The 27,430-nt window shown below is 42.3% G+C and overlaps 1 protein-coding gene across 3 annotated transcripts in view; it reads left to right on the forward strand.

Annotated features, from left to right (window-relative positions):
- Positions 1-27,430, forward strand: part of LOC143782813 (uncharacterized) — a 634,917-nt gene that overhangs the window by 196,166 nt on the left and 411,321 nt on the right. For all 3 annotated transcript variants that reach the window (XM_077270687.1, XM_077270690.1, XM_077270689.1), the window contains exon 14: positions 3,861-4,014. In XM_077270687.1, coding sequence (XP_077126802.1) covers positions 3,861-4,014 — 154 coding nt within the window. The remainder of the gene's footprint in view (positions 1-3,860; positions 4,015-27,430) is intronic.

Below are 27,430 nucleotides of genomic sequence, written 5' to 3' on the forward strand. Positions count from 1 at the left end.
CAGGAATTCCCTGTGACTGACAGTGTTTGAATTTTAGCTTTTCTGCTTTTGTTTCCCGATGTAAAAAGCCGTCCCGATCATTTGTCACATTCACATGTCTCTGCACTGGAATCATTCCCGATGAAGACCACTCCCGGATTGGAAACCTTTTTTCTTGAAATGCTCATACTGAATAATACCTGGTACATTGCTAAAGTGCTGCAGAAGTTTCACATGGCTTTTTCCAAGCGTTGGGGTTGTGCGTTTAAGCTGTAAGTGTATATGAGGTTTAAGAAAATGTACTTGGACGGAAGAAGAGAGTGACGCCTCCTGTAGCCATAACATGTGTCGGGAGATCGTTGTGTTGGGCGAGTGAATAAAGCTTAGGTCATGCGTCCTGCAGACACACTTAAAACTAAGCTGTGTGACGGTTCCTTCAAGTAGCTGCAAAGTATGTGAAGCTCACCTCCTACTGTGTGGACAGTGCCATGTTCTAGCGTTCCTCTTATTATTCAGTCCTGGCCATGTATGCAAAAGATTGGATTCAGAATAAGCATTAATCAGTTGGATCTTTTAACTCTTCAAAATGAACCGTAATAAAATTACTACAAAATGTAAAAAAAAATCATAGTAGTAATAATAACAGTACTAATAAAGTCCCAGAAAGAGCAAATTTGTAAAGCAGGATGATAGTAATAAAAAGCATTCATTTTCAATTTATGCCTATTGGTTTGTCCTAGAGATTGTGTTATTGCTGAAAATTATGATTTTTTTAATGTATATAATTTACCCTACTTCCTAATGAGCAGTCCAGGCTATATATAGTGGATGGCAAGGCCAGATTCCCAGCACAGACCTGCTCCATGTAAAATACTTGTCCAAAGCTTCTAGTGGGTGGCTGGAAATCGTAATAATTTGTTGCATTGATTTTTGTGCGGCTGTGCAGCTGAGGTCCCCAGTGAATAGATAGGAATAGACATTTTATTGATTTGCTTTTCATAGTTATATTTGCAAGGCTCCATTGCAAAATAATTTAGACTTTTAAACTCTGAACCGAGACATTATGAAAATGGGATTTTTCTGCCTAATCTCATGGCTACTTAAAGGCAAAACTCCTGTGCAGGTGTCACATTTCCATTACCATTGCCTTGTATATAGTTATTGAGAAAAACCTACTAAATTACATCATTATCAGTTTTATCTATCTATCCATCTATCATATTCCTCATAGCTATCTATATCTATCTATCTATCTACTGTATCTATCTATCTCTATCTATCTATCTATCTATCTATCTATCTATCTATCTATCTATCTATCTATCTATCTATCTATCTATCCATCTATCATATTCCTCATAGCTATCTATATCTATCTATCTATCTACTGTATCTATCTATCTATCTATCTATATCTATCTATCTATCTATCTATCTATCTATCTATCCATCTATCATATTCCTCATAGCTATCTATCTATTATCTATTATCTATCTAGCTACTCTATCTATCATATTCCTCACATCTATCTATCTATTATCTATCTGTCATATTCCTCATAGCTATCTATTATCTATCTATATCATATCTATCTATCTATCTATCTATCTATCTATCTATCTATCTATCTATCTATCATATTCCTTATAGCTATCTATCTATCTATCTATCTATCTATCTATCTATCTATCTGTCTGTCTGTCTGTCTGTCTGTCTGTCTGTCTATCTATCTCTATCTATTATCTATCTACTCTATCTATCCATCTATCATATTCCTCATAGCTATCTATCTATTATGTATCTAGCTACTGTATCTATCTATCATATTCATCACATCTATCTATCTATTATCTATCTATTGTCTATCTATTATCTATCTATTATCTATCTATATATCTATCTCATATCTATCTATCATATTCCTCATAGCTATCTATTATCTACCTATATCATATCTACCTATATCATATCTATCTTTCCATCTATCTATCATATTCCTCATATCTATCTATCTATCTATCTATCTATCTATCTATCTATCTATCTACCTACCTATCTATCTATCTATCTATCTATCTATCTATCTATCTATCTATCTATCTATCTATTTATCTATTGTCTATCTATCTATTATCTATCATATTCCTCATATCTATCTATCTATCTATCTATCTATCTATCTATCTATCTATCTATCTATCATATTCCTCATAGCTATCTATATCATATCTATCTATCTATCTACATATATCATATTGCTCGTTTTAATACATAATATATATATATTTCACTTATTTTTATGTATTTATTTATTTGCTGTTAACCTCTTTTAGTTGATATTTTCCATGACATACAATGTTATAATAAGGCAATCTTGCCTTTGAGCTTGCGTTTAACAGGATTAAGTTTTCTTGAAGTAGCCTTATATAATCCGACTATTTTTATGGGCACTTTGTGTCCAGAGCCGCTTTATGTGCTCAGGGATGGACTTGAAACCAGTAAACCTATGGGTAAAATCCAATTGATATGGTAAGTTTGAAAGTGAGGATGAAATAGAACTAAACTCAATTGTTGCAGGAAGGTCATAGTGATACTTTTATAATATTTTTATTGTTTGAATGCTTTATGTATTAATTCAACTAAAACACCAGTCTCTTTAATAAGTTGTCTGTCGTTGTCTTCTATGAGGGGATAACTATGATTGCCAGGGGATCCCGAGCTTCATCTGTGACACCTGCTTTGGAAAAGAAAGGCCTTGATGTCCATGGCAACCAATCGGGGTCCATGTTAATTTTGCCAATACAGTTTAGAAAGTGAAAGTGAGGTTCTGGTTGCTAGGGTAACTAGACCACTACTTGGTGGTTTTCACACGAGGCCTATAGACCCCCTTGGTTCATATTCCGTGTGAATTCCTTCCGATCCGTCTGCTGTTCGGAGCTCGGTCCTGCTCTGCCCTTAGTCACATTGACGTCACTATGACACTTGGTGAGGTTTAATACTAGAGGCTAGGACTATCCTGATTTGGGGTCACCTTGACACTGGAGGGATGGCTTTTACACCGTGTTTACGAAGTACCCTTTGTTGCTTATATGCTAGGGATTGTTTTTATATCAGTAATGGGAACTAGGATATTTTAGGTCTCATATTTGCCTGGTCTACATGGATCCGGTGTTCTGCAGACTTTATGGTCAATTTATTTTGCAGTTTTTTTTTTCCCACAGCGTATGGAAGAGACTTCATGAAATCCACAGCCCTGGTAGTATAATATACTGCAGAATTTCCCGATAGAAAAGCCGCAGCATATTCGACCCATGTGGATGCCGCCATACCGTTATCAGTTCCATTTGTTGTATATGAAACCAGCAGAAAAAAAATAACCACATTTTTGGGTTAATTTGAGAGACAAAATGTATTTTAGATGACCCATACATTGGGTATTCTGGTGTCTTAGCAGTTCCATAGTAACATGCTTTCTTGTAAAGAATAGATTGCAAAAGTGATTTATAGTGTATATAAAGTAATCTCTCTCTCCTTCCGGCAACATTCTCTTTTGAAAAACATTAGTCCTTTTGTGCCATTCAGAATTGCATGTATAGACAATATATATTCATGACCTGTTTGTGAGCTCGGGTCTATTATGTATTGCTGATGTGTGATGGAATTATTAGGAAATCTTCTCAAGATGTTTACAGTCTTTGGCTTTTCTAGAATATAAATAAATAAGGCATGAGAATACAAATGATGTTCTCTTCACACTACACACATACACCAGCGTTACATGACATTAAAACACGACTGTAATCAATAGCGCACATCACCATTTAGTTTTATTCTATATATGAAAATCCCCATATTTGTCTTCTTTCCTTTGTTACTCCAGAGAACTGCTGGGAAATGTGAAAGCGGAATTAGTAACATTAAAGTCACAGCATCAGGTGACAGTCCAAGAAAGTCTTCAGCTTCAACAGACCAACCACAAGTATGAGATCGAGAATGCCTCGGTCCGAGAGAATGCCCGAAACTTGCAGCAGCAGGTACCTTAACTGTATATGCAATGTAATATACATCTTTAGGGCGATAGATAGATCTTTCTACTGGTATCAGGCACTTTACGATCTGAATAACTTTCATAGTCTTGCCATCAAAGGCCATGTTCACACCATGCATTCCTATTGCATTTTTTGCAGCAATTTTCTGAACACACTGTAAAATACTAAATTTTTTATCTGATTTTTGGAAAAGCGTGGTAAAAAAAACTCAATAGAAATGCATCATGTGAACACAGCCAAAGAATGCTTGTTCGGAATGCGGTTCAGAAGATTTTAATGTGCCTTTCCTATTGATCTGTAAGCATATCTGATGGTGATTTGCATGCAGAAACTCCATCGACTAATACAGTACCAGTGAAAAATAGGAGATTTTATAAGTCACCTGCACCTTGCAACTTTTCCAGTGCATATTTTGAAATACATAGTGTGTAAATGTTTCCTGTAGTTGTTCATAGCAGATTTCACCTTTTGCAATGCAGCAGACAATGCACAGCCATGTAGTCTCCATGCACAGGTTTGTTCCCAGCATTGACAGAAGAGTTGGGCATTTTCTATATATCCCCTATATAAATAAAACTATAGAAAATCAGGACACACATCCTAATCATTGAAGTCAGATTTTTCATTCCGTCCCATTGCCACAAGTGCATAATAACCAGCCCCTCACCATGAAGTCTGCCCTTACTAACATTTGTGAAAGAATGGCTCGTTTTATTATTGTACTGACGTGGGATGCCACCATTGCATCAAGTCAGCTTGCCAAATTTCTTCCCTTCTAAATATTCCACCATCACCTGTGTGTGGAATTAGTAAAACCTGTTGTGTGGAGCGACAGACCATTGTTTGGGGTTTGCTGATTTGCCACGAGAACATCTGCCTGACTGCATTGTGCCATCTGTAAGAACTGATGGGGGGAAATAATGCTAAGGGGTTGGACATTTTTAATGCCTCAGCATACCAAGACATTTTGGACCATTGTAGCTTACAACTTTATGGGAACGATTTGGGGACGGCCCTTTTCTGTTCCAGGATAACTGTGCCCTGGTGCACAACATAAAGCTCCATACAGACTTGGTTGAGGGAGTTTGTCATGAATAAACTTGCTTGGCCGCACAGAGCCCTGACGTCAACCCGATCATACACCTTTGTGATGCACTAGATTGGAGACTGGGAATCTGGCCCTATCATCCAACATACATTTCTAACCTCATAAATGATCTTCTGGATGAATGGCCAAAAATTCCCACAGACACATCCAAAATCTTGTAGAAAACCCAGAAGAGAGGAAATTGTTAAACCTGAAAATGGGGATCCAACTCCATATTAATGCCTACTAACTCGAGAGCAACATAATGTAGGGGCAGAGACTCTGATTCCAACAATGTGACAATTACTGGGCTGCTGGCTGTAGTTTTGATAAAATCACTGTTTTATCAGTAGGAGTTTATCACAAAGGACTAGTAAACCTGCCATGTAGTCTTACATATTCATGCGATTGGTATAACCCCATTGCCACTACCGATTAGTAGCTTTCTGCCTATGCACAGAGTACACAGAAAGCTGCTAATCCGTGGTGTGGATGGGGTTTTACAGAACTCATTTAGAGAACAAGTAGATTTGCAGCAGAGAAAATAGTGATTTTCTCAAAACTGAATAGGATGTCATAAAAGCTCATTTAGGTGTCATGTGGCCCAGTACCTCTGTCCATATATGTGTGCTCGTATGTATGGCATGCTGGTATGTATATGCATGTGTGTTATATACGGTGTATATGTGTATATAAAATATATATATATATATATATATATATATATATATATATATATATATATATATATATGTATATGTGTGTGTATGTATGTGTGTATGTATATGTATGTATGTGTGTGTGTGTGTATATATATATAGTATATATCTGTGTATATATATATATATATATATATATATATATATATATATATATATATATATATATATATATATATATATATATATATATATATATATATATATATATATATACTTTATTTAGAAAATATAGAAACTCTATGGAAGTGAGTTGGTAATTTAATTGAGGATCCCTCCAGCACATGGACAGCATCTGTGAACATGCTATTGAACGACTACCCGAAAATACACAAGGGCAATATTCTGCTGCCAACTGTTGGTTGGTATTGGAATCTCTCCAAATATACATATATAAGTTTTAGTTTTTTGGCAAACCTCTTTAAAGGGCATTTTCTCGAGATGAAACAGATTGTTCTATTGCCCTTGTAAGGCATATTTGAGTAATAGAAGTTCAAAATAGAGAGCTTCTTTGGTAAATTTGGTGTGCCCATGCATTAAATGAACGACCATTCACACCAGTTACCCCTGCACAGATAATAAATGGCCTACCCCACCTTGCTATTTCTGATATCCAAGGGTTAGAAAAGCCAGATCTGCTCATAGGTTTAATAATTCGGCAAATACCGTAATGATTTATTTCTCCATTATTAGTATTGGATAGTTTGCCATGAATGCGTCATGAATACAAGGAAGGTACAATCTTGGATGCAGTCTTGTGCGCGGAATCAGAACTCTGTCTTATATTTTAAATGTTTTCTGGTGGAAATGCATTATACTTGTGGTTGAATATAAATGACCCCGGTCGATCTGTACCCGAGCAATCATCGCACACAATAAGAGGTATTGTAGAATTTCATCTTTTCCCTTCTGTCCGCACGCATTGTTGGCCACATAAAACAAGTTTTTTTACCATTAAGTTAATTTTCTTTTACTTTTTATTTGTTCTTTTCGATGAAATCTTTTATTTCTCTATTTATTGCTTGAATTCGCTTTTTATTTTGGCAGTTAACCTATATCCTATTTTTAACACTGTGCATTCAGAGGCTGAAGGAGCCGTAATAATAGGAAGACTCCGAGCAGCAGTGATGAATATTTATTGCGCTATATAGTGATTGAACAAAAAAAGGTCATTACCCAGTACCAGTTTGTACTCCCTCGGAATACAAATCGAGAACAACTTTGCAGGAGGATTTAAGTTAATTTTGCCATTACGCCGAGAAATTCTGAAATGATTGAGCTCGCAAAACTGCATGCATTATTCTGTAACTAGAAATGCTTTATTAAAAAAATGCAGAAACAATTAGGAGAGAAAGAGATTGAGCCATGCAGGGAAAGTATAAATAAGTCTGAATTGAGATTGATTTCAACATAATGCTGTGCAGGAATTCCCGTCTATTGATTCGTTTTAGAGCCTGTGCACAGAACCTAAAAAGATAAAGTAAGCAAGGTCAGATAATCAAACCGTTTTTTAATAGTAAAAACAGCAACTGCCACTGTACACTATTAAAATAAATCCATAATACAAATTGCTTTCGAGAAAAAGTGGATGAGGAGCTGATCTTCCTATTGAACCTTTCTACTGTTCAATGACCACACTGGGTAAAGGATAGGTAAGGATGGCTGTGAGATCGATACTAAGTAAGATGTAACAAGGAATCATTCCGAACATTAAAGGCTTACACGGGAGCATAGGAGTGGTGATGTCTGGCCCTACGTCACAGAGGGAGAAGCGTGCCTTCCTCCAGGCAGCCACTCCTATCGTTCTTTCTCTTCCACCCTTGTAAATTATTTGTTAGAGATCACCCCAAAGTATTTTGTTTTTTGCACCTGGGAATCCTTGCAGATTTGGATGTATATATGTTAACTGGTAATTGTGCAATTTGCTCCAGTGGGTATATTCTGTAATTATTATGTGCATGTGTACCAATAGGATATCTATCTATGGAGGAACATACGGGCATCATCTGCCAGGGTAGCACAAAATGCCCCTATAAAAGGCTGCATCGTGATTGTTCGGGGTCACTGTTGGATCTGGTCTAGAAATACCTTTATGATGTGTTGCTTCTTAGTTATAGACACAGAGGTGCCGAGATATCAGTGTTTGCCATAATTTTCTGATGTAAAAGTTACACATTGTTTGTGTCTCGCAAAGGTGTTAAAAAATGTTGTGACTTTTGGCCACTTTTCCCACCATTTGTAAGATACACCTTACTCATTGGGTGGTGTGTAGTGATAAGCGAATATACTCGTTACTCGAGATTTCCCGAGCACGCTCGGGGGTCCTCCGAGTATTTTTTTAGTGCTCGGAGATTGTTTTTTTTTCACCTCAGCTGGATGATTTACAGCTACTAGCCTGCTTGATTACATGTGGGGATTCCCTAGCAACCAGGCAACCCCCACATGTACTTATGCTGGCTAAAAGCTGTAAATCATTCAGCTGAGGCGATGAAAACTAAATCTCCGAGCACTAAAAAATACTCGGAGGACCCCCGAGTGTGCTCGAAAATCTCAAGTAACCAGTATATTCGCTCATCACTACTGGGGTGCGCTTCTTAATGAATTGGGTTCTTCTAACTCTGCCACACCTTAAAGAAGCACTGCTATCAAAGTTTTCTTCATCTTAATATATTGCAGTCATCATATTATACAGCACTGTGTACTTTCAATTACTAATTTTGCCTTTCTACCCAGTTAATTTTTCTCTCTTCCATTAGGTCTATGACATTGTGTGATTAAAAGCAGACTAACTTAATCCTTATAAGCTCTATGTGGAAAAAGGAAGTTTTTTTTACTTTGCATGAGTCATCATTAGAACTACAATTTGACTTGCCTGCAAAGTCCCTGGCAGCCCAGCTCCACCTTGTCTTCAACTTCTGAACCAGCTGCTCCCTCCTCTCCCTCCCAGAGACTTTTGCAGTGATAACTCATGCGGGACATATAAACTTTCTCTGTCTACATAGAGCTTAGATGGATTTAGGTAGTCCGTTTAATCACTAATTGTCATAGACCTAATGGAAAAAGAGAAGAATAACTGGGTAGAAGGGGAGAATGAGCAATTGTAAGTACACAGTGCTGTATAATATGATGATTTCAATATATTCTTAAGTATAAAAGCTTTGATTGGAGGAGGGCTTATTTGATGAATTGGGGCCAATGACTTTCTCTGGCATACACTACAAGAGATTAGCAGATCTCCCAAAATTTGTTTTAGATGGATTCACTGGCACTGGCTGGTAAATTCAATTAAGTTCAGAATAAAACTTGATCCAAATCAAATCTGCTCTGGAATGACCTTTGACTCTGAGATCTCTCCGTGCTCAAAGCATAAAAACAGAGGGAAAGGAAGAGGTTATTAATTATCAAAAAAATTAACTCTTCTGTCTTGGTCCGCCACTGCTGTATTGCTGCTACAATCAGTTAGGTCCTCTGCTGGCTCCCTTTGGTCTTCTGTTAGGCTCTCTCTTCAGCTCAGTGCTGAATAGGCCTCACTGGGTCACGACAGGTAATGATGACATGCAATGTGCCCCAAATGGCTGCTTGGGACCTAGTGCGCGGCAGAAGATACGGAACGGTGAAATATACACTGGATGGACCCAATGGAGGACCAGACAGGAAGCTACAATGGAATAACGGGGTGGGAGGCTAGCACAGGTGAGTATATTTACCGTAATATATATTTTTACATTTTCAGCCACTTCCAAACGCTCTAACTAATCATGCAAAGGCCGCCATTTTGATGGATTCGTACATTTCGAATTCCTAAACATTTGGATGAATTCAATTTGATACTAATCGATTCATTCATCTATTTATACAATAATTTCCCCATATTTTCTACATTTCTTCTTTCACAATGTCTTTTTTATGTGGCATGTTTTTTTTTTTTTACTTTACATTTATTTTCATATATTCTATTTTTTTATATATACAGTATACAATGAAAGTGTTGGGTGTAAGCTTGGATCGCCTGTCAAGAAGGGGCTGACATTTTATTTGTACAACTTCTGCAGGTACGCAAGGGGTCCAAGAGGTACAGGGGCCACTATCGCCACCAAAACAGGTGGAATTTTGCATAATAAGCTATTGGACTACAAAGGGCCCATATTTTGTTCTTGCACAGGGGCCCATATTTGTTTGTGCCCGCCAGTGCTTGTCACTGTTATACCGCTATAATTTTTTTTTTCATTTTCCAGTTCTTTGAATAGTGTAGAGAATGATATTGTTCAAAAATACAACTCGCCCCTTAAAAGGAATCCCCCATACATCTTTGCATCTATGTGGACAGGAAAATAAAAAAAAATATGTCTCTTGAGAGAAGGGGAGGAGAATATGAAAGTGCCAAAATGGAAAAGAGAGATCCCCATCCTTAAAATCAGTTGGGTTTCCAACCCCGCCATTCATCAATTCAGAAAAATAGGCTCTGAAGGGAGCAGTGATCGGACATGCGCCCCACCTCTATTTATTCTGTTTGGGACTGCCAGAGATAGCCGACGACGGAGCTTGACTTTTACCGGCAGTCTCATAGAGAACGAATGGATGGGTGGTGCGCATGTCTAAACGTCACTCCATTCAGAATTCCGGGATCGTAGGGGTCCCAGTTGTCAGACTCCCTATACTTTTGGACAAATTATGTTTTCTTAAAATGTGATTAACCCTTTCAGAGCCTGGAAGTAGAGCGGTTACTTAAATTAGAAAGATTGTGAGCTTAAACCTTTCATCTAGTCGACTCTTACATCTTGAAATATTTTGAGAAAATAAAAAAAACTGCAGGCAGAAATCAACATTGAAATCAACATTTTTTTACTTTTTTTTTTTTTTTTTACTTTTGTTTAAATCCTGTGGGAAGCAACAGATTCCTTGTGGCATCAAGGGATCGACTGACAATACGACGTGTATGAGGGCCTGTAACCTGACCTCCAATGACCGATCTGCCTTTGGGCGAAGGTGGGATTGGCGTAGTGCATTTCAGAGCCCCCAATCCTTTGTTCTAGCAGGGTCTGCCAGAGGCTTATTCCCTTCCTCCCATATAAATGAACAGGCATGCATAGCTATAAAAATATTCTACTTATTGATTTTTAATATAAAGTGTTTTTATTATTTTTGTCCCTTAGTGAATTCCCTTCCTATGCAACCTGCATTTTCAAGCAAATCCTTTGTACTTTAATATCTTTTTACCTCCTCCCCTTGAATGCACAAAAGACAGATGAAGTGTAATGTTATCATTCTCTCAGATGAGGCAAGGTTTTTTTTTTTTTCCTGATGAACAGGAATCAAGGGCATTTGAGAAAGTGTTAAATGTTTAACGCTTTGTTTACAGCCAGCACAGTCAACAAATTTCTGTATTTCCTGGCATCTGCCAAGCCACAGACAGGTCTGGAATTGTATTCAGCTGTTTGGAAGTATACAGCCATTTGTTTTTGAAGTTACAGATGTGTGGACGCTAATAATTTCTGGACCCTTCAAACCGTTTCTGTGACTTTTTTCTTAAAGGGGATTTTCTAAAAATGTCAGTGGTGTATTTTTTATGGGAGTGTATAATCCAATTGTTACATTAGACATTGGTGGGCACACACAACAGGTTGACATTCCCTGTTTTTGAAGTTCACGTTTCAGCTTTACTGTGTAGACTGGGACAATGCCCATTATCATTAGAGGATGAGTGATTTAACATTTTCACAAGAGTAAAATATTGGTTAGTTAAGGTGCAAATTTTCTGCATATTTCACACCATTACAAAACATGAAATGTGCACTGAAACCTGCACCACATATTAATATCCTGGAATTTCAGATCCACAGCACAGTACAGTTTCTGCAACACAAGTATAAGATTTTCCGCAAGTGAATTCACAACAGAAAATCCACTTCGTTTACACAATGTGGGAGCAGACACTTAGATTGCATGATAACAATTTTTTACATTATGCAAAAATTTCAGGCTTTGGATATATATGAGTTTCCATCACGCAGAGGTGTAGCTAGGGTTTTGGTTTGTTGGGGCAAAACCTCTGAGTGGGCCCCTAACCAGGTAGCCCTGATTACAACTATGGTGGCACCCCCTAATTGTAGGTTTAGGGGAACATCAGCAGATGACCGCGCTGTTACTGAAAATAATCTCTGTACAAAGACCAACACTACTATCACTGCCATATTGTGACCATACAGTGGTTGATACCATCCTACGGAATATATGTGATTACAGCACAGTTTTATATAGTAACTTACAGCTGCCGTTATTTCTGGTGGAGTTGTTCACTTTTCCCATCTTTTCCACCTGGCCCAGACCGACACAACAACTTCTCCAGCCTTGACTCAGCTGCAGAGATTACAACAAAGACACATTTGTTCACATTTTCTGCACGGTCCCCATCTATTCCCAGCCTGCACAAACTGCTTATCCTGCTGATACCCCAATACTGAGCCACTGCTGCCATATGTGTCCCTGTAACTGCAAATACTGTGTGTCCTCTAAATGGTAAAACAACCCTCTTGAACACAGTAATGTAGTGTGCAAGTTCCCTAGACAACAGTGCCCACATTTTGCCTCCTAGAAACTCTCTACTAATCGGCCTCCCTCTTACCAAACTATCCCCGCTCCAATCTGTCCTGAATGCTGCAGCCAGGATCATATTCCTCACCAACCGTTACACCGATGCCTCTACCTTGTGCCAGTCATTACACTGGCTACCCATCCACTCCAGAATCCAGTACAAAACTACTACCCTCATCCACAAAGCACTCCATGGCTCGGCACCACCCTACATCTCCTCTCTGGTCTCCGTCTACCACCCTACCCGTGCCCTCCGCTCCGCTAATGACCTCAGGTTAGCATCCTCAATAATCAGAACCTCCCACTCCCGTCTCCAAGACGTTACATGTGCTGCGCCGATTCTTTGGAATGCACTACCCAGGTTAATACGATTAATCCCCAATCCCCACAGTTTTAAGCGTGCCCTAAAAACTGATTTGTTCAGATTGGCCTACCGCCTCAACACATTAACCTAACTATCCCTGTGTGGCCCATTCAAAAAAAAAATTAAAATAAACAAAACCATAATCTGGTCCCTCGCATTATGTTCTCATACACTTTATGCAGTTAATAGCCCTCTGTGTCTGTACTGCTACATACTTAAGAAGTTAACTGGTTCATGCAGCTTTACATGGACACCTGAGCCTTACACTATGGCTGGTCCGAATAACTAAAGCAATTGTCACCATCCACCTCTCGTGTCTCACCTTTTCCTCATAGTTTGTAAGCTTGCGAGCAGGGCCCTCATTCCTCCTGGTATCTATTTTGAACTGTGATTTCTGTTATGCTGTAATGTCTATTGTCTGTACAATTCCCCTCTATAAGTTGTAAAGCGTTGTGGAATATGTTGGTGCTATATACTGTAAATGAAATTATTATTATTAAAGCAGGGCTGTGGATTCGGAGTCGTGGAGTCGAAGTCAGTGTCATGGAAATTGAGGAATCAGAGTCGGAGGTTTGGCTCACCGACTCCATAACCCTGTCAGGGCTGTGGAGTCGGAGCCCATTTTGATGCAGTCGGTGTCATGGAAATTGAGGAGTCGAAGGTTTGGATTACCGACTCAACAGCCCTACAGCCCCACAGGAATATTGCCCTCTGTGTGCCCCTTTGACAGACACAATAACCTGAGTTCCCCTATAACAATAAGTTCTCACTTAACATTTAATACGGTCCCGAGTCTCCCTGCTGTACAGCTCCCCTCTACACAGTGTGATCTTCTCTTATACATAGTATAATGCCCCCTCACTATATAGTACCCCCACACAGTATACTGACCCTTTAGTAGCCTCCAAACTGTTTGGTGGCACCAACACTCTGATGGTCTCCACACAGTACAAAAACCCCACATTATCTCCCACACTGTATGATGGCCCCCTAAATAGCCTTCATATTGTATAGTGAGACAGATAGTCCTCAATATAGTATAATGCACTCCTCATAGGTTTCCATATAGTATAATGAACTATCCATAGGCTACTATACAGTATACTGCACTTCCCATAGGCAGCCTCCAAATAGTATAATACACCCCCATAGGCCTCTATAGTATAATGCACTCTCCATAGGCCTCAATATATTATAATGCACTCCCTATAGGCAGACTCTATATAGTATAATGCACTCCCCATAGGCAGACTTCTATATGGTATAATGCACCTCCATTGGCAGACTCTGTACAGTATAATGCAGTCCCCATAGTCCTCCATATAGTATAATTTACCCCTTATAGACAGACTATATAGTATCATACACTCCCCGTAGACAGACTCTATATAGTATGATGCACTCCCCATAGGCAGACTCTATATAGTATAATGCACTCCCTATAGGCAGACTCTATATAGTATAATGCACTCCTCATAGGCAGACTCTCTATATTATAATGCACCCCTATAGGTAGATGCTATACGGTGTAATGCTCTCCCCATAGGCCTTTATATAGTATAATGCACCCCTATAGGCAGACTTCATACAGTGTAATGCACTCCCCATAGGCAAACTGTATATAGTATAATGCATTTTCCATAGGCAGACTATATAATATAATGCATCCCTATAGGCAGACTCTATACAGTATAGTGCAACCCATAGGCCTATATAGCATTATGCACTCCCCTAGGCAGACTCTATATAGTATAATGCACCCCCATAGACCTCTATAGTGTAAAACACCTCCATAGGCAGACTCTTTATAGTATAATGCACTCCTCTTAAAAAAAAAAAAAAAAATGCTCACCTCTCCTCCTCTTTCCCCCACTGCTCCAAGTACCCGCTCTTCTCAGGACAGCAGGTGCCAAGTAATGACGTCATCACACCTGCTATCAGTGTCTGCATCAGGGACATCAAACACACAGGGGGAATGATGGGAGAAGGAGCATGTCACTCCCTGTCTCATCAGTGCTTTCAACTGTATCTGCACTTAGCCTATACAGTTGAACTTGAGATGACTGCAGGGGGCCCCTCCCCTTGCACAAGATCTCATAGGGCCCCATTGCAGCCAGCTGGCACTGCAGGGTGATCGAGTCTTCCTTCTCTGCAACAGATTGTAACTGTATGGGCGCTCTGCACACGCTAATACGGTTACAGTAGCGTAGCTCTGGGTGGGCCCCTTCTGTTCCCCGGAAGCTACTGTCTTCACTAAATTATTATGTCTGTTAACTCCAACCTATTCTGCTGCCTCAAAGTACACATATACCATGCTACACCGTCTGTTAAGGAAGAATTTGTGAATATTGCAGATGGCTGTTTTAAAAATGTGAAAACAAACCTCTATGACAAAAAATAAACAGATTATTTTTTCTCACTGTTGATACTTTGTTGGCATTTGCTATATTACCTATGCGGTGGACTCCGGGATCATTACTGCCAGGGGCGGCACATGCGCAGATGGAGATCTCGGGAGATGAGGTCTCAGCGCTGCCAGCTCAGCCATTTTCCTGGAGTCCACCACATAGGAAACCACGTAAGTGCGGGGGCTCTGGACCTTCACAAAATGTCGCCAGAGTCCCCGCAGCACCGAATATCTGCAGCGGCGTGCCGCACATCCGAGCACCCCCTCATCCCAGCCTGTGGCCTGCAGCAACGCTGCACTCTTGCCTCCTTCAGCAGCATCCCTGGGACCCTGCTCTACTGCGGACGGTAAGGTATATCCGCATTATAAGGCACAACCACATTTTCCCCCAAAATTTGGGGGAAAAAGTGCATATAATCTGAAAAATACAGTAAATAAATACTGACAACTAGTATACTCCACATACGATACCTCTATTACAGAAATATAGAAACACCCACTACAGTATAGAAATCAGAAGTGGGTCGGGTCAGAGCATCGGATGGGTGGCTCAGAGCATCGTGTATATTTTTCCACACAGTGGGCAAGAGTACCTATGTATCTGATAAAGTACCAAATTGGATCAGATTAACATAGGAAAAAAGAGCTCACTCTCTGTCCCACATAAATACACAAAAAAAGATACATTTTCACACTAGGTTGTATGTCATAATAGTCAGGTTCAGCTTAACATTGTAATTAGACATACATACTGCTAGTGTAGCCTATGGTGAGTGGTGTGACCACCATATATAGTTACCATATTGTGGCTACATTCATGATACGGCATAAACCGATATGGAAAGGTCTCACCAGATACAGAAGGCAATATGCGTCATTCAAAAGATTTGTCCTTCCTAAAGGTATACCATGGTGGACACTCTCTCCCGTGCTCCCGACGCGTTTTGTTAATACTCATCAGGGAAGTGCTGTGGGGCATATACAACCACGTCGCCCAAGAGATTGCTATCATTTGTGAGATGTCTCAACCTAAAAGTCCATATATGTGCGCCTTACCTATAGTACGCAATGCAGACGTGACAAAGACGTGACAAAGGGTACCTGAGTTAGCGTTTGAAACGTGTTGCATTGCCTTCTAATCCCCCCCCCCATCCTATTCCTCACTTCAAAGATGTATTTTTAACACATACATTGGTTTTACCTGGACCCTCTCCTTGGTTTCAATACATTTCTTCCCCTGCCTAGGTCTTATGATTGTGCTCAGATGAATCCTGCTAAAGGCACAGGCTGTCCGTGATTGTGTACAGCCAACTAATCATAAAGTGTTACATAAGTTCTTAGGGGTTGCTAATCTTTATCGTAAGTTCATTAAGAACTTTTTGGTTATAGTCAAACTTCTTACTGATATGATCAAGACGGGTACTTATTCTTTCCTCTTGGTCTGCTGAGGCTGTTGATGCTTTTACTGCCCTCAAGACCGCTTTCTCTAAAGCTTCTGTTGTCCGTCAAACCAATATTGATTTCTCTGTGACATATCTCCCTGATACTAAGAACAAGCAGTATAAGGTGGAGCTGGTGTTGGGTTCCAGACGTGTCAGACGTCGACTGCAACATCACGTTAAATAGAAAGGGTTCGGTCTGGAGGATATTGCCGGGGTTGATGCAAAAGATATCCAGGTGGATGGCCTGGTGAGGTAGTTCGGTCAGCAGCGGGGGATCTCTTTGGGTTCAGTGGCCCCTCGTAGAAGGGAGGGGTTTTGTCATTGTCATGCTCCTGGATTCAATCCCATGAGTTTGCATTCTGTGGTCAGCTTCTTTTTCTGCCAAGCCACAGGAGACATACCTTTTTCTCTGGGTGTATGGGATCTGCTATTCTGACAGTAGCCTGTCTAGCTTGAAGGGTATTCCCATCTCCAAAATCCTACTGTACTATAGTAGGTGTAATAATAACAATATTGGCACAAAACTTCAATTAGAAATGTAGTATAGTTCTTCTGATTCACTATATCACTTGCCCCATGTGCACGGCATTACAGTATCATAGATATCCATGGTTACTAGCACTCATATATTGATAGTTCCTTCTTAGTGGTCGTAACAAAGGATATCTAAGCTACTGAATGCCTTACACGTGGGTAAGGCCTCCTTCACACGTCCTGGTGATTCCTGTACATGAAAAAACAGTACTGGTGGGATCCATGGTACGTGTCCATGTCCCATTTGTATGTATGTATGTTACATCCGTGTGACCTCAGTGTGGTCTTTTGCTGTCCATGTGTCCACATTTCACATTTGTGTGCCGTGTGACATGTATTGGATCTTGTGAACAAGCGGTACTGTTCGCGCTGTTCACAGGTGCCGGACGGCTTCTGAAGGCAGCTCTCATCATTGTCTCCTGCTCGCGCTGAGATCAGCATGACCAGGAGACAATGATGGGAGTTGTATTCAGCAGCAGCTGTGTAACTCCTGTGTAAAATAAAGAATTTAAAAAAGAAAACTGCTTGGGCTCCCGCACAGTCTTGATAACCAGCAGAAGTAAATCCCATGGCTGGGGACTGATGATCTGGAAAAGGGGCAATATCCCATAAGGTTCCCAGGCTATTAATAACCGCTCACAGCTGTTTGTTTAGCCTTTCCTGGTGAATTTACCGGGAACTCCAGAAAAAAAGACATAGGGTCCCCCTATAAATTCAAACAAGGAAAGTCTAAAAAGACAACTGTGGTTTGATATTAATAGCCTGGAAAGGGGGTCAGAGATATCACCCTCCCCCCAAGGCTACCAACATCAGCCCTCTGTCGCCTCAGAAATGGTGCAGTCATAAGATGCGTAAACTCTGGCACTCAGCCTTGCTCTTCCCACTTGCCCTGTGGTGGTGGCAAGTCTGGGGGTTGGGGTTGATTCACCTTTGTATTGTCAGGTGACATCAAGCCCAGAGGTTAGTTATGGAGAGGCATCTATAAGATGCCCCCATTACTAATCCCATAGTAAGTATTGAAATAAACACAAGAAAAAAATGCTTTATTTGAAATAAAAAAAACCACCCTGCTTTACAAGTATTTAAAAGTAAAAAAAAACAAAGTTATACTCACCTTACGCTTATTCCATTGAAGCCCTTGTCTCCTGTATAGGACAAAATAATAAACAACCTTAAAACTCACCTCACACCTAATCCATTGAAGCTCTTGTCCCCTGTAAATAAAACAAAAATAGTAAACAACCATATCCCTCACCTGTCCGGAGTGAAGATTAACAATACTGTCTTATAATCTACTTTTCTAATTGGAGGTATATTACAATATTATTATTACTACACCTACTACATATCGGGATATGATCTAGGAGATGGGAATACACTTTTAACACAGTTGTTTTTCATTTACTCTGTTTGTCCTAACATTTTTCAGGGGCAGCTTTAAACAACTTGCCCTATTGATGTTTCCTGCTGGTGATAGACTTTGTTGGATTCATTCACTTTGCTGTAGTTTGTATCAGTTGCAGTTGTTTTGTGTGTGATTCCTTTACTCCTTAGGGAAGCACTTCTGTAGCGATCCTAGGAGCTGCAAAGGACATTCAGGGAAAGTACGATCACCCTGAATTGTTAGCATAAATAAGAAAATGATTAAATACTGTATTCAAGAGTGTAGTTTGGTTTTAATGTATAATATGGTGTCCTTGTGTTGTTTTATTCACACTATTTTTAAGGTATAATAATAATTTATAAAGTTTTATTATCACATGCCGTTAAATTGTGTCAAATAGCAGTGTTTAGCCTGACAGCATAGCCGTGAATTCATTAGTGCTATGTGAACATTATCATGAAAGCAAATTGCCACAATTTAACTTTAATTTGTACAAAAGAATGTGTATTTTAATCCTATAATTTCACATTCATACTTTAATCACACTTAAGTTAATATATCCTGAAGTCAGTAAGTGATTACCTGTGATCATGATTGGCACAAATCAGTTAATTGCATAGCAGCGCTCCCATCCAGAATGAGCCACCGTATCTTATTTGATCTTTTTTTGTATTACTTTTAAAATAAATTGCTATATAATGCACGGTGAATAAGCCTCCTTACCTTGACAAGCTAGAGGTAGTATGTCACTCTCCACAAGGAGAAACCTTACACTTAAGACCCCAGTCAAGAGCCTCTCACCTTGCCAAATTAGTTCTCATGTGTCGCACTGATGAGGGCCAACAGCCCGAAACACCGTGTCTGTGAATTGAGATACTGATTTGGCTTTTATCCTAAGTCATATTGCACGACTCGTTGAAGGGTTGATTGTGACTTGTAGGATCGCTACTTCCAACAGGTGGCGCTATAGAGTTTAAGTCCTCTTTTTCTCCTACGCCTCACTGGGTGACACAGGACCATGGGTGTTATGCTGCTGCCACTAGGAGGACACTAAGTAAACACAAAGAGATAACTCCTCCTCCGCAGTATACACCCCTTGACTGGCCAGTAACGACTCAGTTCTTGCTTAGTGTCTGTAGGAGGCACTTGGGTCTGTTCAGACCCCACCATTTATTTTTTTATTTTCTGTAAATTTTAATTTTTTATCTAACGGAGTGAAGGGGGCGACGGACTCCTTTCCAGGGTCCGCTCTCCCCCGAGCCATCAGCAGGCGAGCACGGCGAGTATACCTCCCCGTTCCTCTCCTGCGACGTATGGGGCACACCTAACCTAAACCCAGGGCGACGGTTCCTACTTGGTCCCGATCTCCCCCATTATAGGAGGGTGAGCACATAGAGTATACCTCTCATTTGCATCTCCCGGGCTCCACCGCACTCAAGCCCTCACCTCGGCGTCTTGTAGTCCCCACGGTAGCCGTAAGTCCCCTGCGGCAGGCACATCTGCTCGGTGGCACAGCCATCAGTCCCCTGCGGCAGGCACATACAACGCTCTCCATCCCCCGGCGCAGGGAGGACAGATTGAGCTGGAGGCTGCACCGAGGCTCGGTGAGTAGTCCCCTCCTCACGCTGCAGCGTTGGAGGATGCGGTCCGGGTCCCTGGGGAGAGGCGCCGCTGTTTGGTGCAGCGGCGATCGTTCGGCGCACCGTGCCCGCAGGCGCATGCCGCCAGCAGCCTGAAAAATTTAGTCCCTGGCTTTTCAGCTGGACTAGGCCGTGTTTGTAATTCCCGCCCACCGCTGGAGCCCCGCCCACCGCTCAGGCGCTTCTCGTTCTGAACGAGAACAGCCCTGCAAATCTCGGCTGCCATCTTGGGTCTCCTCTCCTGCATGGGATTCTGCAGCAAACGCTTCCTCCTTCCTCCCTGGGGACACCGACACAGGAACGTGGGTAAGCTGCCCCTTCCTATAGGGAAACGCTTAACCCCTTCTCTGTATCCACATCCCGGCTAGTGCAGTATTTTGGAGGCACAGACATACACTATGTCTCAATCTAAGGAGGCAAAAAGGGGCAACAAAACACACTGTATTTTTTACCGCATGTGCCACTTGCAATTCTTCTTTGCCTCGCGCCCACAATACTCCTTTGTGTGCCAGAACTGTGACCCGGCCTGTGCACAGCCGCCTTCTGCCGCCACCTCCAATGTCGCCACCGATCCCGCTGAGCCTAAGCCTCCTTAGTGGGCCGCGTCCCTGTCACGTTCAATGGAGTCCTTGGTCAAGGCATTGGACTCTTTCCGAGGGTCCTCCTTAAGCCAGTACTCACCTCTATCGGCTGCGACGGAATCTGGCGACGGTGCGGGGCCATCCGACCACAGGGCGCGTATCGTTCTATGGGACTCTCAGGGGTCCAGGAAAAGGACCCTTCCCTCATCTACCGTACACGCTCGAGCTTCAGCTTCTGCGAGCTCATCTTCTCGCTCCCCCTCCCCTGAGGGTCGCAGCGTACAGGACTCAGTATACGAGTCGGAGGAATCTTTAACCCAAGACTCCTCAGTAGACACTTGACTCCCTTATTGAGGCAGTCAACAAAACATTAATGGTGGACGACGAATCTGTTTCGTGTTTCGGAACACATCGTATCTTTTAAAAAGACTAAACGCGTCCAAAAGATATTTGCTAATCACCCTGAGTTTCAGGACATTATCCAAAAACACAGGGAGCACCCGGAGAAGCGTTTTACTCAAAGAGCCACGGAAGCTAAATATCCTTTCTCAAAGGATCTGGTGAAGGAGTTGCTTCTCTCTCCTTCTGTGGATCCTGCCGTATCGCGACTCGCATCCAAAACAGTCTTATCCCTGTCTGACGGTTCAGCAGTCAAAAATCCTTCTGTCCGTCAAATTGATTATTTGGCTCGCTCAGTCTTTGAAGTCTCAGGAGCAGCTCTCCTTCCATCTTTTGCAGCTACCTGGTTAGCTAAGGCAATGGTGGCCTGGGCAGAGGTGTTAACCTTTACCGTCCATGGCAGTAATCTTCCCCCAGAGACGGCCAGACTCGCTAACCAGATAGCTCAGGCCAGAGATTTTGTTGTTAACTCTTCCATAGATGCGGCTAATTGCGCAGCGCAAGCGGCTGCAAACGCAATTTCCATCAGGAGGGCCTTACGGCTCCGCGATTGGCGAGCAGATTCTGCTTCCAAAAAGTCGCTGACTTCTCTACCTTACCAAGCGGGCCGTTTATTTGGGGAGAAACTAGACCAGATCATTTCTGATGCTACCGGAGGGAAGAGTAAATTTCTTCCCCAGCAAAAACCGGCCCGGCCTTTTCGGAATCAACAGCAGTTTCGATTCCGGTCCTTTCGTAACAACTCCAGTTGGTCCTCTTCCCCTGGTTCGGGACGACAGGAAAACAGAACTTCCCAGGTCTCATACAGACCAAACCGTTCCTGGAAACCCAGACGGAGACCGTCTGCCCCTAAGCCGTCCGCATCCCTTAAACCTTCTACACAATGACTCGTTGGCGTGTCCGGCGGACACCGACAAAGTAGGCGGACGCCTTCTTTCATTCCGTCAAAATTGGCTCTCAGTCGTTCACGACGAGTGGGTCAGAGAGCTCGTGTCTTCCGGATACAAAATCGAGTTTTCTTCCATCCCCATCCCTTCTTCCAGTCTTCTCCCAAATCAAGGGCGTCACATCTTCTTCAGGCCATACAGGCGCTTCAAAGGGACGGTGTCATCGCTCCGGTACCTCGAGATCAAAGGTTCAAGGGGTTTTACTCTAACCTTTTCATGGTCCCAAAGAAGGACGGGACTCTATGGCCCATACTGGACCTCAAACTGCTGAACAAGTTTGTGCGGGTCCGACACTTCAGGATGGACTCTCTCCGTTCCGTTGTCGCGTCCCTGGAAAAAGGAGAGTTCCTCGCATCCATAGACATCAAGGATGCTTATCTACACATTCCAATTTTTCCCTCTCATCAGCAGTTCCTGCGCTTTGCAGTCCAAGAAGAACACTTCCAGTTTGTGGCCTTGCCCTTCAGACTTGCCACCGCCTCCAGAGTCTTCACAAAGGTCATGGCGGCTGTCATGGCCATTCTTCATGCTCGGGGAGTGGTAGTCCTGCCCTATCTAGATGACCTATTAATCAAAGGTCTGTCCCAGTCTGCCTGCGAGGAGTCTGTAAGCATCACCATAGATTCTCTTTCTCGCCTGGGTTGGAAGATCAACTTCGAGAAATCATCTCCAGTGCCGGCTCAGCAAATCTGCTTCCTGGGTATGATTTTGGACTCTTCCCGTGGGTTAGTCATTCTCCCTCCGGAGAAGGTCTTATCCTTACAATAGGGAGCGCGCAAGCTCTCCCGCCCTGTCCCTCACTCCATTCGCTTCGCAATGCGCATCCTCGGGAAAATGGTTGCGGCGATAGAAGCCGTTCCGTTTGCGCAGTTCCATCTCCGTCCCTTGCAACAGGCGCTCCTGTTAGTCTGGGACAGGAGCCCGGTTTCCCTCGACCATCGTTTTCGCCTGCCCCCACAGGTCAGGCAGACCCCCAGGTGGTGGACGCTACAGTCCTCCCTGAACCAAGGGAAGTCCTTTCTTCCAGTGTGCTGGTTAGTGGTGACCACCAATGCCAGCCTTTTGGGCTGGGGTGCAGTTTTCAATCACCACACGGCACAGGGTCGTTGGTCCACAAGAGAGTCGCGTCTCCCAATCAATATCTTGGAAATTCGAGTGATCACTCTTGCCTTGCGCAACTTTCACCACCTTCTCGCAGGCCATCCCATCAGAATTCAATCTGACAACGCCACAGCCGTGGCGTACATCAACCGGCAAGGGGGAACCCGCAGCAGGACAGCCATGCTCAGTCTCCCACATTCTGTGCTGGGCCGAGACCAATCACTCGCTCATCTCGGTGATCCACATTCCGGGCGTGGAGAATTGGGAAGCGGACTTCCTTAGTCGCCAAGGTCTTGCCTCGGGCGAGTGGTCCCTCCATTTAGAAGTCTTCCAGCAGATTTGCCTTCGCTGGGGGATGCCGGATGTGGATCTCATAGCCTCGAGGTTCAACAACCAGGTTCCCCAGTTCATTTCTCGTTCCCGCGATCCTTGCGCCATCGGGGCAGATGCTCTGGTCCTGTCGTGGCATCGATTCCAGCTGCCATACATATTTCCACCTCTTCCTCTGCTCCCGAGAGTCATCAAGAAGATCAGAGCAGAGGGGAGACTGGTGATTCTCGTCGCGCCCGACTGGCCGCGCCAAGCATGGTACGCGGAACTCGTCCAAATGTTCGCCGACACCCCCTGGCGCCTTCCAGATCGCACGGATCTTCTTGCACAGGGCCCAATTTGCTACCAGAACTCCGGGGCCCTGTCTTTGACGGCGTGGCTTTGAATCCTGGATTTTAGCCCAAGCCGGATTCTCTCCAGGGGTTTCTTCTACCATGATTCACGCTAGGAAACCCGTATCCATGCCCATTTATCATCGCACCTGGCGTATCTTCTTTTCATGGTGCATTACCCATGGACGTTCTCCTTTGGTCTTTTCCATTCCGTCCATTCTGGAGTTTCTCCAATCAGGTTTAGAGTCAAGCCTTGCCCTAAGCTCGCTCAAGGGACAAGTGTCCGCATTGTCTGTTCTTTTCCAACGAAAGATCGCTTCCAGACTCCCGGTTAAGACGTTCATCCAAGGAGTCTCCCGGATGGTCCCTCCCTATAGAATGCCTTTGGCATCATGGGATCTTAACTTGGTTCTCGGAGTTCTTCAGGAGGCCCCTTTCGAACCATTGCAGGACATCTCTCTCACCCTCCTCTCATGGAAGGTGGTCTTTCTCGTGGCGATTACGTCAATCAGGAGAGTTTCTGAGTTGGCGGCTCTCTCTTGCTGACCCCCCTTCCTGATTTTTCACCCAGACAAGGTAGTTTTGAGAACCTCTCCCTCTTTCCTACCGAAAGTCGTCTCCTCCTTTCATCTAAATGAGGACATTGTCTTGCCGTCATTCTGTCTGGCACCAACCCATCGTATCGAAAAAGCTCTCCATACTCTGGATGTGGTTAGAGCTCTTCGGCGGTACATATCTCACACGGCTCCCTTCCGTAAGTCGGATGTCCTGTTCGTCCTTCTGGAGGGACATAGGAAAGGTGTACCTGCCTCAAAGGCCACTCTAGCCAAGTGGATTCGTTCCACTATTCAGGAATCCTATCGCATCAGGAACACCCCTGTCCCAGCAGGGATTAAGGCACATTCGAATCGGTCAGTCGGTGCTTCTTGGGCCATTCGGCACCAGGCGTCCGCACAACAGCTTTGTAAAGCTGTGACTTGGTCCAGTCTGCATACCTTCACGAAGCACTATCACATTCATACCCAGGCTTCGGCAGACGCTGCCCACGGCAGGCGCATTCTGCAGACAGCGGTACCTCAGTAAGCCAGTGGTACATGGGGTTTTAGCAGTGCAATTGCTCCCCACCCAGGGACTGCTTTAGGACGTCCCATGGTCCTGTGTCCCCCAATGAGGCGTAGGAGAAAAGGAGACTTTTGTGTACTCACCGTAAAATCTTTTTCTCCGAGCCAATCATTGGGGGACACAGCACCCACCCTGTTAGCCTATTGGCTGGTTGTTGTTGGTTTTTTGTTCCTTAGTTTTGGGCATAGTTTACTTGTCTTGGTTTTACTCCTACTGCTTTACTACCGAACTGAGTCGTTACAGTCAAGGGGTGTATACTGCGGAGGAGGAGTTAACTCTTTGTGTTTACTTAGTGTCCTCCTAGTGGCAAGCAGCATAACACCCATGGTCCTGTGTCCCCCAATGATTGGCTCGGAGAAAAAGATTTTACGGTGAGTACACAAAAATCTCCTTTTCTCTGAAGAGGCAATTTGCATATATAATACACATATGTTATCTGATTTTAAGCAAATTCCACTCATTACAATTCTTTCGCATACATTTGAAGATATCCTATATATTTGAACTATATTTAAAGAAAATATGCATTTTCTATTCATTGCAATAATTAGGAGTCAAGTATTTATTTTTTTTAAGTTACACTTGTACATCAATGCTTTATATAAATGGTATTAGTAACTCATATATACTTAAAAACAATATCCACCTCTTCTCCACAGTGAGAACCTGTCATGTGATCACATCTTCCAATGGAAGTCACTTATGGCTGCTTGCCGTTTCGTCTAGAGGGCATCATTTTTATAGAATTTATATTGGTGAGACCATATGCATTAAATAGCTCATATATAGTTTTGTAATAATAAAAGTACATTTCGAGGACACCTTTTTAATAGTAGAATGTAGAGATGAGTGGATGTGATAAAATTAGAATTTGCAAAATCCCACGGATTTTCCAGGGAAATTCAATTCACATTGAAGCTATTCTCCATGAATTGATAGTTCCTTGTTATGCTCTGGGATCTCTTCAGACCCCAGAGCATAATAAAGTTAAGATGGTAAGGGTATAAAAAATGCTTACTCTCAACTCACCGCTCCCTCTCTATACTCTACTTTTAAATGTCCCTTGTCTGTTTCTTCTTATCACTGCAGAGAGAGCTGAAATCCCTGCTCTTCTGGCTCTGACGAGGCCCAGGATGGTTCTGTGCATACAACCATAAGGTCATGTCATCACTACGCGACCTTACGTGTGCATGTGCAGAACCGAGATTTCAGGAATGATGCGACAGGGACTAGACAGGGGAAAGTGAGGAGCAGAGAGGCCGAAGAGGTGAGTTGTAAGGCAAATATAAGTATTTTTTTTTGTTTTAACCATTTGATGGCCCTTTACAGCTCAGCAAAATGGCGGCCAACAAATTACAAAAAAATTAAAATTTTGGCAAATGTGTATTTTTGTAAAATATGAGTAGAATTCCATTCCAAACTAATATATTTCCTTATCTCTACTTGGATGGGTTATGAATTGTGCCTAATGCCTGGTTATGATAAAGAATAATGGCAACAACAATGAACAGTAATAAGAGAGTATAAAAGGGTTAATCTTTATACATAAATAATAAAAATATTGAATTTGCATTTTTTAGTGGTTTATGCCTTTGTGCCTCATACAAATATCCTTACTCATTTAGTTGTCTTTTGTGTGTGAATTATTTGATGTAAAATACAAGATAGAACTTGAACGTTAGCTCACCAAGTTGAATATATAGTCGACTAAATGTTGCTTAACAGTTAAAGGCAATTAACCTTACAAGGTTAGTGATGACCCATCCTAACTATAGGTCATTGATATTAGATTGGCATAAACACTTTGGAGTGGATCACCACCGCTCTGTCACACGGTTTCGGAGGAACTCTTACTTACTTTATATCTGATCTGCTGTATCCAGTGGTGGCACTACGCTGAGTACAGAGCCATTCTGTTCCACACTATTTGCATCTCTCTGCTGCCAAACCTTATAACTCTTGTAGTGGAAAAACTCTTTAAAGAGAACCTGTCAGCACAATTTTGTAATGTAAACTAAAGACATGGCTGTAATGGCTTTGTAGTACATTGATCAACCTTTGATGAAGAAATTCACTTTGTGGTTTTTCTTTAATCACCATTTGAAAACCCCCTCACATGCCACAAAATTTTGGCACAACTCAAAATGTATACACGTGTACTGACCAGCTTCACCAAAATAGGCTAGGCATGCCAGTCTAATTAATCAAATTTTGCACTTTAATGGCATGAATTTCACTAGACTGACTGGAGTACCATGTCTGGCAGAGGCACACGTCAATCGGTTACTTGCGCCCAATTCATTAAGAGATGTATGTGCCTCTTAACCAAATAGGTGCAGCTTACTCTAATTTCCCGGTTCATTAAAACTGTCACGTAAAACGCCCGTCTTAATGAATCTTGCTCTGTGGATCAAGAAAATG

This window comes from Ranitomeya variabilis, chromosome 6 (assembly GCF_051348905.1).
Source record: "Ranitomeya variabilis isolate aRanVar5 chromosome 6, aRanVar5.hap1, whole genome shotgun sequence".
NCBI classification, from domain to species: domain Eukaryota; kingdom Metazoa; phylum Chordata; class Amphibia; order Anura; family Dendrobatidae; genus Ranitomeya; species Ranitomeya variabilis.